A 14285-nucleotide genomic window follows, 5' to 3' on the forward strand; every position below is an offset into this window, starting at 1 on the left:
AGGGGCACAAGGCTCTGTAGCTCACCAGACTTGTGAGGAAATATGCATCAACCTCATCATAGTGACAAAGTTCAATACCAAGACATCATAACTTGTGTAAGAAAAACTAGCTTTCTCTCCACAGACAATGTTTCAGAGGTGAAGTTAAAAATGCAGCAACACAAGGAAGACAAGAAACATACAGGTCAAAGGTCACAGCTGGATAACAATTCCCCCAAAACTATTATGTTTTTCCATATACCTGCTGCATATAACGTTTCACATTGATTCATGCATGATTTGACAGAACAAGCATAATAAGTTTCGGCTCCATTCCAAAAATAGAACATAAAATGTAAATCCCCAATGCTGATTCCACATATTCCAAATTTAACTACCTTCTGTACACAGGTGACTGGGTTACGGCCATCAATGGTCATTGAGACCTTTATGAAAATTGAATTGGAAGCTCTAGAACAAACTCTTGTGTCACCACTGGTGAACAGAACAAACTCTTGTGTCACCACTGGTGAACAGAACAAACTCTTGTGTCACCACAGGTGAACAGAACAAACTCTTGTGTCACCACAGGTAAACAGAACAAACTCTTGTGTCACCACAGGTGAACAGAACAAACTCTTGTGTCACCACTGGTGAACAGGTTTATCAAGTTTCAGTTTCACTTCTCCAGTGATTTGTGGGGAGAAGATGTTCACAGATACTGGTGCTGGACATAAGCCATTACATCAGGTCAGCTAAACATACTGTCTACATACCTCTTTGACTAACTTCATTGGCATTGCCTTGACAAGCTTGCCTGCAACAAGAAACAGAGGGGTGGAATAATACCTCATCTCCTTAAAGTACATCAATGTAATACAGACATCAAGTGACATGAAGGGACAGCTGATTTTCCACCCAGTGGTTTACAAGGAATCCTAAGTCGAAAAATGTCTACATTAGATCTTCGGTTTGGTCCATGCTTACCCAAATTGATGTCAGTGAAGAGACTTGTGGTAAACTCTTCTTTGTCTGAGGAAAGAAATCTTTTCAACAGTTCACTTCCTTTAAGGTGTGGCTTTGTCAGCAGCTTCTGCAAACATATTCAGGTCAGCATTTAAAAAACAGCTTAAAGATCACACATACTCTAGTGGGGTACAAATACATAAATCACTAACTGGCATCGTTATAAATGAAACCCCATCATTAAAACTACTCATTTTGATCTCTAATTAACTTAAATCAACCTTTTTGACAACAGTGCACAATTCCCACCTGCGAACAAAATTTCAACCAATCAGAGTGGCGCGTCTCTGTGACGTCATATGAAGAATAGATATGAGGGCTGATGTAGAATTCATGTACATTTCAGGGGGTAAATTATCTTGTTTACAGGTTTGTATAAACCTGAAATCTGCACATCATATACACCTATCTCATCTGTATATCCTATACATCTCCCACCTCATCTGCACATCCTACACACCTCCCACCTCATCTGCACATCCTACACACCTCCCACCTCATCTGCACATCCTATGTACCTCCCTACTCATCTGCACATCTTATACACCTCCCATCTCATCTGCACATCCTATACAGCTCCCATCTCATCTGCACATCCTATACACCTCCGATCTCATCTGCACATCCCATACATCTCCCATCTCATCTGACATCCTATCTCATCTGCACATCCCATCTCATCTGCACATCATCTGACATACATCCCATCCCATCTCATCTGACATCCTATCTCATCTGCACATCCCATCTCATCTGCACATCATACACAACTCCCACCTCATCTGCACATCCTATACAGCTCCCATCTCATCTGCACATCCTATACACCTCCCATCCTATCCTACAGCTCCATCCTATATCTCATCTGCACATCCTATACACCTCCCATCTCATCTGCATCATCCCATACATCTCCCATCTCATCTCTCATCTGCATCCTATACATCCCATCTCATCTGCACATCCTATACACCTCCGATCTCATCTGCACATCCCATACATCTCCCATCTCATCTGCACATCCTATACATCTCCCATCTCATCTGCACATCCTATCTCATCTGCACATCTCTATCACCTCCCATCTCATCTGCACATCCTATACACCTCCCATCTCATCTGCACATCCTATACACTCCCATCTCATCTGCACATCCTACACACCTCCCTCATCTCATCCTATCTCATCTGCACATCCTACACACCTCCCATCTCATCTGCACATCCTACACACCTCCCATCTCATCTGCACATCCTATGTATCTCATCTGCACATCTTATACACCTCCCATCTCATCTGCACATCCTATACACCTCCCATCTCATCTGCACACCCTATACACCTCTTATCTCATCTGCACATGCTATATAACTCACCTGCAAATACTGCTCGACGACCTCCCTCCTTCCCTCTATAAATTCCTGGTTTTTAGTACCAAATGTCTTCTTTGGAGGCAGTTGGCAGTCAAATTCTCCATGGAATTCTACCAGCTTTTGCTCCAGCACATAGAACTCAGTGTAGCGTCTGCAAATCGGACAAGCAAGCATTGTTTATCATCCGTGTAAATGACAGTTTTAACAGACCTACTGTCTGCATGTCGTAGCAGGACGTTATAACACTAACCTTGAGACAACGACTGAAGGTAGACAATAGTATTGTCACTATCTGATTATTCCCTCAGGAAAATATTTTCCTTATTTGTCTTTGCATTGCTTAATATTTTGTAAGTATGCAGTTTTCCAGGGTACCTCCATTCTATGATAAAACATGTCATTCCTGTGTCCAGTTTTAACAGACCTACTGTGTGCATGTCGTAGCAGGACGTTATAACACTAACCTTGAGACAACGACTGAAGGTAGACAATAGTATTGTCACTATCTGATTATTCCCTCAGGAAAATATTTTCCTTATTTGTCTTCGCATTGCTTAATATTTTGTAAGCATGCAGTTTTCCAGGGTACCTCCATTCTATGATAAAACATGTCATTCCTGTGCACTGTGCACTAACTTCAACAACCAATGAAAAAGACTCCTCTGTATAAGATTTCAGCATAGAACTACACTGAATTGGACAGGAGGTGTGTTACAGAAGGACATGTGGTGGGTGTTCTCATGCTACCTTGGCAGGTCAGTTGTGAATGTCAGCAACAGGCTCACAAGACCAGTACTGGTCATATTGCTTCTTTATCATAAAATAAATATATTGCAAATGAATGGTTAATAAAGCATAAACCTAAAACACACATAGGCCATGCCCACCACTACTACCTGCAAGTCTAGCTGAGATATGTATAGCCTCCAGTAAGAATAAAATTGACGAATGAAAATTACCACTTATTTTTTTGTGTCACTCGCATACAAATTACAAACCAAGCTGTTGTCCAGGGTATTTAGCCTAACAGAAGATACTCACTGGACATTCAGGTAGGCACATTGAAAAATACACCTTACCTTGCCACAATCCAGTTGGACCTCTCAGACACACCTGAAAACAATGCAACTGTTGTCTGTCAATAACATGACTTGGTACTTGTACTTCACTTACATGCACAACCATATCCACGACACTAAGACACTAATGATGCATATGCTATGGTCAGAAGAGAGATACTCCATGTACAATTGTTGAAAGGGTTTGTTAGAAGTCTAAGGCAATGAGCTTGTGAAGGGCAAGTCCTGCAGCAAGTATACTCTTCCGATATCAGACCAAGTGAAACACATTTACCATTGACTCATGTAACCTGACCATGCTGATGTTGGCCAAATTAAACTTAAGTTCAATGTATTGAATAACATACTAAACAAAACACAAATACATCCATTCATAAACAGATTAACTATTAGGATTGAAGTCAAGAAATATTTAATTGTCAGTCAGACAGAATGTATTCCATTCTGCTGTCAATGATTGAAAAAGATGAGTGAATTGTGGTTCACACTGGCCTGAACAGTATTTGAGTTTTATCATAGTGTGTCAACTCAGTGGCGGATCCAGAGGGGGGGTTCAGGGGGTACGAAAACAAACACCCCCCACCCCCTTTTTTTTTCTGGATCCGCCTATGCAACTTACTGTTGGAGAAAAGCTCAGAGCAAAATGTACCACTCTGGTGAAAGATAGAATCACAGGAATGGTATGGACAAACCCAAAACATTATAGGGGGGAGTCTGGATTCAGACTGACAACCATGGGTTTCTGGAGTGCCCATAAAACTAAGCATAGCAAACCATGGCACATTGGATGAAACAGAAGCTCCCTTATTGCCTTTGGAGTTTTTATGAACAATCAAGTAAGTTACTTGTTATTCTAGAGTACAGCATGACCTACTTATTTTATTCAGTTGTTTGTGAAAATCATGTGTGAACTGAGCTGCAATTTCCACCAACTCATCATCATATAATACATACTGCAACCACTAACATCACTACTGACACGTCCATACAAAGCTTAGTTGGTGGGCAATGGACACAAATTTCATAAATACCAGATTTTGACTCAAACATAGTCATATTTGTTGTTGTATGACAATGTATGTCAATATAATAACAAAGTACAACAATTGTAATTCTCCCCTGAATTTGTACCTAGGAACAGGTAGTTCATGTGTGTTTTGCTAAAAATAAGAAAGTATGTCCTGTATAAGTCAAAGGATCTGTATTTAAGGTCGTGTTTTGTAGTTTGTATCCTTGGCTGCCTAGCTGCTGGCATAAATGATTCTTAAAATAACAGTACTTTAACTTGGCAGTCTTACCTTCTGGTACATCAACACGTCGCACATCAATGATGAAGACAAAGAACTGTTTCTTGGGGTTGTCTGGGTCTGGTCGAGCACCTATCCGAGGGACAGTGACCCGCCAGGTACTCAGGTCATGTTTTGGAGGGTCTGGAAGATCCAGTGGGTCATCCATCTCCTCGTCCATACTCGTGGCTGACTGAAACACCATGTTCTACACATAGAGGCAATCTGTCATACAGGAAAAAATTTATCATCCAAAACTGTGTTCCACAGGAGATATTGCTTGTGTGAGATCAAACGATATCTCCTTTTGACAGTAGATTTTGTACAATGCCCTGACAATGCTATGACGTCATGTACTTGATTACGTCACAATGCTATGACATCGCTGCACTGCAAGTCTAATGGCAGTACCATGTTCAGAGATGTACATTTTTCATTGAAAATTAACGAAGAATGATTTGGGATGATAAATAGAATCTCACCCTCGTGTCTACTGATATCAATTATATCAACACTCGCTGATAAAGGTAAAAATATCCTCGGCAAGCCTCGGATATTTGTAACTTTATCAACTCGTGTTGATATAATTGATATCAGAAGACACTTGGGTGAGATTCTCTATATCTCACACACCATGTGTGTAGTGCATGATGCAGCTACAGGCATTCCGTCATACAGGTAAATATCTCACAGACCATGTGTGTAGCGCATGATACAGCTACAGGCATTCCATCATACAGGTAAATATCTCACAGACCATGTGTGTAGCGCCATGATATGATACAGCTACAGGCATTCCATCATACAGGTACATATCTCATACAGGTAAACTATGTGTGTAGCGCATGATACAGCTACAGGCATTCAGTCATACAGGTAAATATCTCACAGACTATGTGTGTAGCGCATGATACAGCTACAGGCATTCCATCATACAGGTAAATATCTCACAGACCATGTGTGTAGCGCATGATACAGCTACAGGCATTCCATCATACAGGTAAATATCTCACAGACCATGTGTGTAGCGCATGATACAGCTACAGGCATTCCATCCAGGTACATATCTAACATATGTGTAGCGCATGATCTACAGGCAGGTAGATACCATGTTCCATCATACAGGTAGATATCTAACAGACCATGTGTGTAGCATGATACAGCTACAGGCATTCCATCATACAGGTAGATATCTAACAGACCATGTGTAGCAGACCATGATGCAGCGCATGCTACAGGCATTCCATCATACAGGTACATACCTCACACACCATCTTGGTAGCGCATGATACAGCTCGATACAGCTACAGGCATTCCATCATACAGGTACATATCTCACAGACTATGTGTGTAGCGCATGATACAGCTACAGGCATTCCATCATACAGGTAAATATCTCACACACCATGTGTGTAGCGCATGATACAGCTACAGGCATTCCATCATACAGGTACTTATCTCACACACCATCTGGGTAGCGCATGATACAGCTCGAGGCATTCCGTCATACAGGTACATATCTCACAGACCATGTGTGTAGCGCATGATACAGCTACAGGCATTCCGTCATACAGGTAAATATCTCACAGACTATGTGTGTAGCGCATGATACAGCTACAGGCATTCCATCAAACAGGTAGATATCTCACAGACCATGTGTGTAGCGCATGATACAGCTCGAGGCATTCTGTCATACAGGTACATATCTCACAGACCATGTGTGTAGAGCATAATACAGCTACAGGCATTCCGTCATACAGGTAAATATCTCACAGACCATGTGTGTAGCGCATGATACAGCTACAGGCATTTCGTCATACAGGTAAATATCTCACAGACCATGTGTGTAGCGCATGATACAGCTACAGGCATTCCATCATACAGGTAAATATCTCACAGACCATGTGTGTAGCGCATGATACAGCTACAGGCATTCCATCATACAGGTACATATCTCACAAACCATGTGTGTAGCGCATGATACAGCTACAGGCATTCCATCATACAGGTAAATATCTCACAGACCATGTGTGTAGCGCATGATACAGCTACAGGCATTCCATCATACAGGTAAATATCTCACACACCATATGTGTGTAGCGCATGATACAGCTACAGGCATTCCATCATACAGGTAAATATCTCACAGACTATGTGTGTAGCGCATGATACAGCTACAGGCATTCCATCATACAGGTAAATATCTCACAGACTATGTGTGTAGCACATGATACAGCTACAGGCATTCCATCATACAGGTAAATATCTCACAGACTATGTGTGTAGCGCATGATACAGCTACAGGCATTCCATCATACAGGTAAATATCTCACAGACTATGTGTAGTAGCAGCTACAGGCATGATACAGCTACAGGCATTCCATCATACAGGTAAATATCTCACAGACTATGTGTGTAGCGCATGATACAGCTACAGGCATTCCATCATACAGGTAAATATCTCACAGACTATGTGTGTAGCACATGATACAGCTACAGGCATTCCATCATACAGGTAAATATCTCACAGACTATGTGTGTAGCGCATGATACAGCTACAGGCATTCCATCATACAGGTAAATATCTCACAGACCATGTGTGTAGCGCATGATACAGCTACAGGCATTCCATCATACAGGTAAATATCTCACAGACCATGTGTGTAGCGCATGATACAGCTACAGGCATTCCATCATACAGGTAAATATCTCACATGTGTGTACCATGTGTGTAGCACATGATACAGCTACAGCTACAGGCATTCCATCATACAGGTAAATATCTCACAGACTATGTGTAGTGTAGCGCATGATACATACAGCTACAGGCATTCCATCATACAGGTAAATATCTCACAGACCATGTGTGTGATACAGCGATGATACAGCTACAGGCATTCCATCATACAGGTAAATATCTCACAGACTATGACTGTGTGATACAGCTAGCGCCATCATACAGGTAAATATACAGCTACAGGCATTCCATCATACAGGTAAATATCTCACAGACCATGTGTGTAGCGCATGATACAGCTACAGGCATTCCATCATACAGGTAAATATCTCACAGACTATGTGTGTAGCGCATGATACAGCTACAGGCATTCCATCATACAGGTAAATATCTCACAGACTATGTGTGTGTAAGCGATGATACAGCTACAGGCATTCCATCATACAGGTAAATATCTCACAGACCATGTGTGTAGCGCATGATACAGCTACAGGCATTCCATCATACAGGTAAATATCTCACAGACCATGTGTGTAGCGCCATGATACAGCTACAGGCATTCCATCATACAGGTAAATATCTCACAGACTATGTGTGTGTGTAGCGCATGATACAGCTACAGGCATTCCATCATACAGGTAAATATCTCACAGACCATGTGTAGCGTATGCGCATGATCCAGCTACAGGCATTCCATCATACAGGTAAATATCTCACAGACTATGTGTGTAGCGGTAAATATCTGATGATACAGCTACAGGCATTCCATCATACAGGTAAATATCTCACAGACTATGTGTGTAGCGCATGATACAGCTACAGGCATTCCATCATACAGGTAAATATCTCACAGACCATGTGTGTAGCACATGATACAGCTACAGGCATTCCATCATACAGGTAAATATCTCACAGACTATGTGTGTAGCGCATGATACAGCTACAGGCATTCCATCATACAGGTAAATATCTCACAGACCATGTGTGTAGCGCATGATACAGCTACAGGCATTCCATCATACAGGTACATATCTCACACACCATCTGGGTAGCGCATGATACAGCTACAGGCATTCCGTCATACAGGTAAATATCTCACAGACCATGTGTGTAGCGCATGATACAGCTACAGACATTCCGTCATACAGGTAAATATCTCACAGACTATGTGTGTAGCACATGATACAGCTACAGGCATTCCATCATACAGGTAAATATCTCACAGACTATGTGTGTAGCGCATGATACAGCTACAGGCATTCCATCATACAGGTAAATATCTCACAGACTATGTGTGTAGCGCATGATACAGCTACAGGCATTCCATCATACAGGTAAATATCTCACAGGCCATGTGTGTAGCGCATGATACAGCTACAGGCATTCCATCATACAGGTACATATCTCAAGGCAAGAGAAATACAGTCATACATCACAGACCATGTGAAGATGGTGCAGAAAGTGTTGAATCTATTTGACAATTCAGATAGAGAACAAGGGTAGTTTAATACAATATGATGTAGCCCAAATACATGTTATTTCAGTGAAAAGGTTCCCCAGATATGAATGAGAAATGTTCATTTTCTCTAAATGTTTGTGTTCATTTTACTCTAAGTATGCAAAACTTGAAGTTATCAGTATTTTGCAAACAGGTTATACTCCAGTGAACCATCAACTGTAAGGAAACATCTGCATGTTAAAGACTGACCTGCATGAACTGTCCAGAGATGGAATTACAGGATCAGTCAAGCAACTTAATTTTTCTCATTAACTTGAACATAATTATCCAGATCAGTCTGGCATGCCACCCCAATTACACCTCTGGTAGCATCTCCCAATACTCAGCCTTACAGGTCTGTATCACTTACAGATATAGCTGGTGGGAGGTCAAGGTCATCAAGGCTGTCCATGCTTCCCATTTTGTCCTCTGCAAGTAGAAGGCAACTGTATGTACAATGTCCCCCCTTCTGTGCTGGAAACAGCCTCTAGTAATTCATCACATAACAGTATGTACAATGTCCCCCTTCTGTGCTGGAAACAGCCTCTAGTAAGTCATCACATAACAGTATGTACAATGTCCCCTTCTGTGCTGGAAACAGCCTCTAGTAAGTCATCACATAACAGTATGTACAATGTTCCCCCTTCTGTGCTGGAAACAGCCTCTAGTAAGTCATCACATAACAGTATGTACAATGTCCCCCTTCTGTGCTGGAAACAGCCTGTAAGTCAACATAACAGCCTGTACAATAGTAAACAGCCTTCATCATCACATAACAGTATGTACAATGTTCCCCTTCTGTGCTGGAAACAGCCTCTAGTAAGTCATCACATAACAGTATGTACAATGTCCCCTTCTGTGCTGGAAACAGCCTCTAGTAAGTCATCACATATAACAGTATGTACAATGTTCCCCCTTCTGTGCTGGAAACAGCCTCTAGTAAGTCATCACATAACAGTATGTACAATGTCCCCTTCTGTGCTGGAAACAGTCTCTAGTAAGTCATCACATAACAGTATGTACAATGTCCCCCTTCTGTGCTGGAAACAGCCTCTAGTAAGTCATCACATAACAGTATGTACAATGTCCCCTTCTGTGCTGGAAACAGCCTCTAGTAAGTCATCACATAACAGTATGTACAATGTCCCCCTTCTGTGCTGGAAACAGCCTCTAGTAAGTCATCACATAACAGTATGTACAATGTCCCCCTTCTGTGCTGGAAACAGTCTCTAGTAAGTCATCACATAACAGTATGTACAATGTCCCCTTCTGTGCTGGAAACAGCCTCTAGTAAGTCATCACACATAACAGTATGTACAATGTCCCCTTCTGTGCTGGAAACAGCCTCTAGTAAGTCATCACATAACAGTATGTACAATGTCCCCTTCTGTGCTGGAAACAGCCTCTAGTAAGTCATCACATAACAGTATGTACAATGTCCCCTTCTGTGCTGGAAACAGCCTCTAGTAAGTCATCACATAACAGTATGTACAATGTCCCCTTCTGTGCTGGAAACAGCCTCTAGTAAGTCATCACATAACAGTATGTACAATGTCCCCCTTCTGTGCTTCCCCCTTCTGTGCTGGAAACAGCCTCTAGTAAGTCATCACATAACAGTATGTACAATGTTCCCCCTTCTGTGCTGGAAACAGCCTCTAGTAAGTCATCACATAACAGTATGTACAATGTCCCCTTCTGTGCTGGAAACAGCCTCTAGTAAGTCATCACATAACAGTATGTACAATGTCCCCTTCTGTGCTGGAAACAGCCTCTAGTAAGTCATCACATAACAGTATGTACAATGTCCCCCTTCTGTGCTGGAAACAGCCTCTAGTAAGTCATCACATAACAGTATGTACAATGTTCCCCTTCTGTGCTGGAAACAGCCTGTAAGTCATCACATAACAGTATGTACAATGTCTGTGCTGGAAACAGCCTCTAGTAAGTCATCACATAACAGTATGTACAATGTCCCCCTTCTGTGCTGGAAACAGCCTCTAGTAAGTCATCACATAACAGTATGTACAATGTCCCCCTTCTGTGCTGGAAACAGCCTCTAGTAAGTCATCACATAACAGTATGTACAATGTCCCCTTCTGTGCTGGAAACAGCCTCTAGTAAGTCATCACATAACAGTATGTACAATGTTCCCAGCCTCTAGTAAGTCTGTATGTACAATGTCCCCCTTCTGTGCTGAAACAGCCTCTAGTAAGTCATCACATAACAGTATGTACAATGTCCCCCTTCTGTGCTGGAAACAGCCTCTAGTAAGTCATCACATAACAGTATAGCCCCCAGTACAATGTCCCCCCCTTCTGTGCTGGAAACAGCCTCTAGTAAGTCATCACATAACAGTATGTACAATGTCCCCTTCTGTGCTGGAAACAGCCTCTAGTAAGTCATCACATAACAGTATGTACAATGTCCCCCTTGCTGGAAACTCTGTGCTGGAAACAGCCTCTGTGTGGGAAGTCTAGTCACATAACAGTATGTACAATGTCCCCCTTCTGTGCTGGAAACAGCCTCTAGTAAGTCATCACATAACAGTATGTACAATGTCCCCCTTCTGTGCTGGAAACAGCCTCTAGTAAGTCATCACATAACAATGTATGTACAATGTCCCCCTTCTGTGCTGGAAACAGCCTTCTAGTAAACATCATCACATAACAGTATGTACAATGTTCCCCCTTCTGTGCTGGAAACAGCCTCTAGTAAGTCATCACATAACAGTATGTACAATGTCCCCCTTCTGTGCTGGAAACAGCCTCTAGTAAGTCATCACATAACAGTATGTACAATGTCCCCTTCTGTGCTGGAAACAGCCTCTAGTAAGTCATCACATAACAGTATGTACAATGTCCCCCCTTCTGTGCTGGAAACAGCCTCTAGTAAGTCATCACATAACAGTATGTACAATGTCCCCTTCTGTGCTGAAACAGTTCCCTCTAGTAAGTCATCACATAACAGTATGTACAATGTCCCCCCTTCTGTGCTGGAAACAGCCTCTAGTAAGTCATCACATAACAGTATGTACAATGTCCCCCCTTCTGTGCTGGAAACAGCCTCTAGTAAGTCATCACACAACAGTTTATCTTACCTCACACATAATTGTCGCTTTCTGATTGGCTGAGCTCTTCTATTATATAAGTTGTTCACTGGTCAAGAGGGGGACATGGGTTGATGTACCCTCGATGTTTGTTTATGTTCCACGAAAGGGCGAGGGGAACATAAACAAACATCGAGGGTACATCAACCCATGTGCCCCGAGGGACCATTGAACAACGTATTTATCTTGCCGAACACCTTAATGTTAATTTTGAATTCTTTGAAGCACGGATACAAATCTTTTTGTAGCCATCGCTAGATTTTGCTGACAAGAAAAACAGATTTAAAGTTATCTCCATTCGCAAAACATCAGTAATTTCCATACATCATACATGATTCAATGTTATTTGAGATAAAGAACTACTACCACGAAGTACCAAATGAGTTGCCATTGACAGCGGGGTGCACTGAAATGTTACTCGCTTGTAAGCGGGTTACATTGAAAATAATAGAAGAACGCTCAGCCAATCAGAAAGCGACATTTACGTGTGAGGCTCAGGAAACATAAACAAACATCGAGGGTACATCAACCCATGCACCCCTCGTGACCAGTTAACAACTTACAATGCACAATGTAAGTCATCACATAACAGTTCCACTAACAGTTATTCGTCATATGAAAGCCAAGTTGGAATCGTCATCCAAAACGTCTATGTTTACGATATATTGTCCTTACCTATGCTATACGTATATTGTGAATTTTCATATCTTACCTGATGAAGTTTTGAAGACCTCTTTCAGTTTATTACCAAAGTGTGAAAGTCCAAATTCTTTCTTTTTGGTCAGTCTGAAATGACACAGCACAATCCCATTGATTTATGTGCGCATGCTAAATGTCAACTATTATCAAACATCTGTAAGTATACCGGTAATAATAATCTAGAAGTAACTGCTATACTCATAATACTGCAAGTTAAGGTTGGAAACACAGCAATGTAGGTAGAGAAGCTCACCTTTATTAGAAGATACAAAACCTGAATGATTGGAATGTGCTTGTTATTTGAATGGTATAACCCAAACTCAGATATGAAGAGTCATCCTAACCTTGACATCTTTATTCCTATTTTGATGACATCATATTTCCCTGATACAACTGATGAATAAAGATGTGACCAACATTGTTTACCTCTAAAACAATAGAACAATCTCCCTGCATGTAGTTTATCTAGATCAGTAGTGAAGGGTTGAGAATATCAACAAAAACAGATGTTTAACAAAAGTTACTGTCAACAGTGATATTCAAATATTTTCAGCAAAATCCTGACTTTTAAAATGGCACACACTATAACCCTACTGATATGAACACAATATGTCATCTTACAGAGGTACATACCTGGTAAGTCCAGTTTCCTCTGTCTAACAAATCAGAGGACAAAAGGTTCTTGGGGACAAATGTACAATTTGAGAGATTTGAATAGAATGCTTAAAACAAGTTCAAAATCTTAAAATAACGCAAAAAAAAAAGAGTCAGTGTTGACTCTGATAATATAGACATACTGAATGAGACTGCCAGAGTGGCTCTGAAACTCCTGATCCACTTGTGTCTACACCATTGCTTTCAAGATCACTTCAAAACTATCCTATAAACAGCATAGTGAGTCCCACTATGAAAGATGTACAGATCACCCTGAATAGTCTACATGTTTAAAGTACAATACGTTCATTGCATGCAGGCTGCATTTGTACCACATGCACAAACAAGCAGCATATTTCTACAGGACTACATAAAGGTCATACCATGGCCAGAGTTATGTTAACTACTAAGGCAGCTGCTTGAGAACATCTGTGGAAAACTCTAAAGGCGTGTTGCCCAACCACAATAATGCACCACTGAATAAGCCTGTTGTCGTCCTGGTTGCAATGCATGACTGTGGCTTTGAAGTCAATGAACATCCTCTCCATTCACCAGATTTTGCACCATCATATTGCCACCTCTGCCCAAAACTCATGAACTTTGTTGCAAGCATTTCGTGGAAATGATATCAATTCTCAAATTTCTTGAAGAAACATCACTTACATCATCATAAAGTTGTATCATACAGAATACAGAATTGCCACTGAATGTGCAACACATGGACGGAATGTATCCGGAATGTGGGGGGTGTTTAAGAACAATGAAGATGTAACAAGACAATTGGCAGTTGACCTGGTGACTAAGTGAAGAACAGCCAGAGAAACACAAGAGGAGTGGGAGTTGTACA

The 14285-nt window shown here is 41.3% G+C and overlaps 1 protein-coding gene across 1 annotated transcript in view; it reads right to left on the minus strand.

Moving 5' to 3' along the window:
- The window catches only part of LOC124277705 (sorting nexin-14-like), a 121307-nt gene that overhangs the window by 24427 nt on the left and 82595 nt on the right, over positions 1 to 14285 (minus strand). Inside the window, exons 18-24 of the mRNA XM_046713433.1 lie at positions 12798 to 12871; positions 9350 to 9408; positions 4757 to 4937; positions 3459 to 3492; positions 2383 to 2530; positions 967 to 1072; positions 756 to 796 (exon numbers count right to left, since the gene is read on the minus strand). Coding sequence (XP_046569389.1) covers positions 756 to 796; positions 967 to 1072; positions 2383 to 2530; positions 3459 to 3492; positions 4757 to 4937; positions 9350 to 9408; positions 12798 to 12871 — 643 coding nt within the window. The remainder of the gene's footprint in view (positions 1 to 755; positions 797 to 966; positions 1073 to 2382; positions 2531 to 3458; positions 3493 to 4756; positions 4938 to 9349; positions 9409 to 12797; positions 12872 to 14285) is intronic.

The sequence above is a fragment of the Haliotis rubra genome, unplaced genomic scaffold (genome assembly GCF_003918875.1).
Source record: "Haliotis rubra isolate DU_JTF1 unplaced genomic scaffold, ASM391887v1 Scf226, whole genome shotgun sequence".
Classification (NCBI taxonomy): domain Eukaryota; kingdom Metazoa; phylum Mollusca; class Gastropoda; order Lepetellida; family Haliotidae; genus Haliotis; species Haliotis rubra.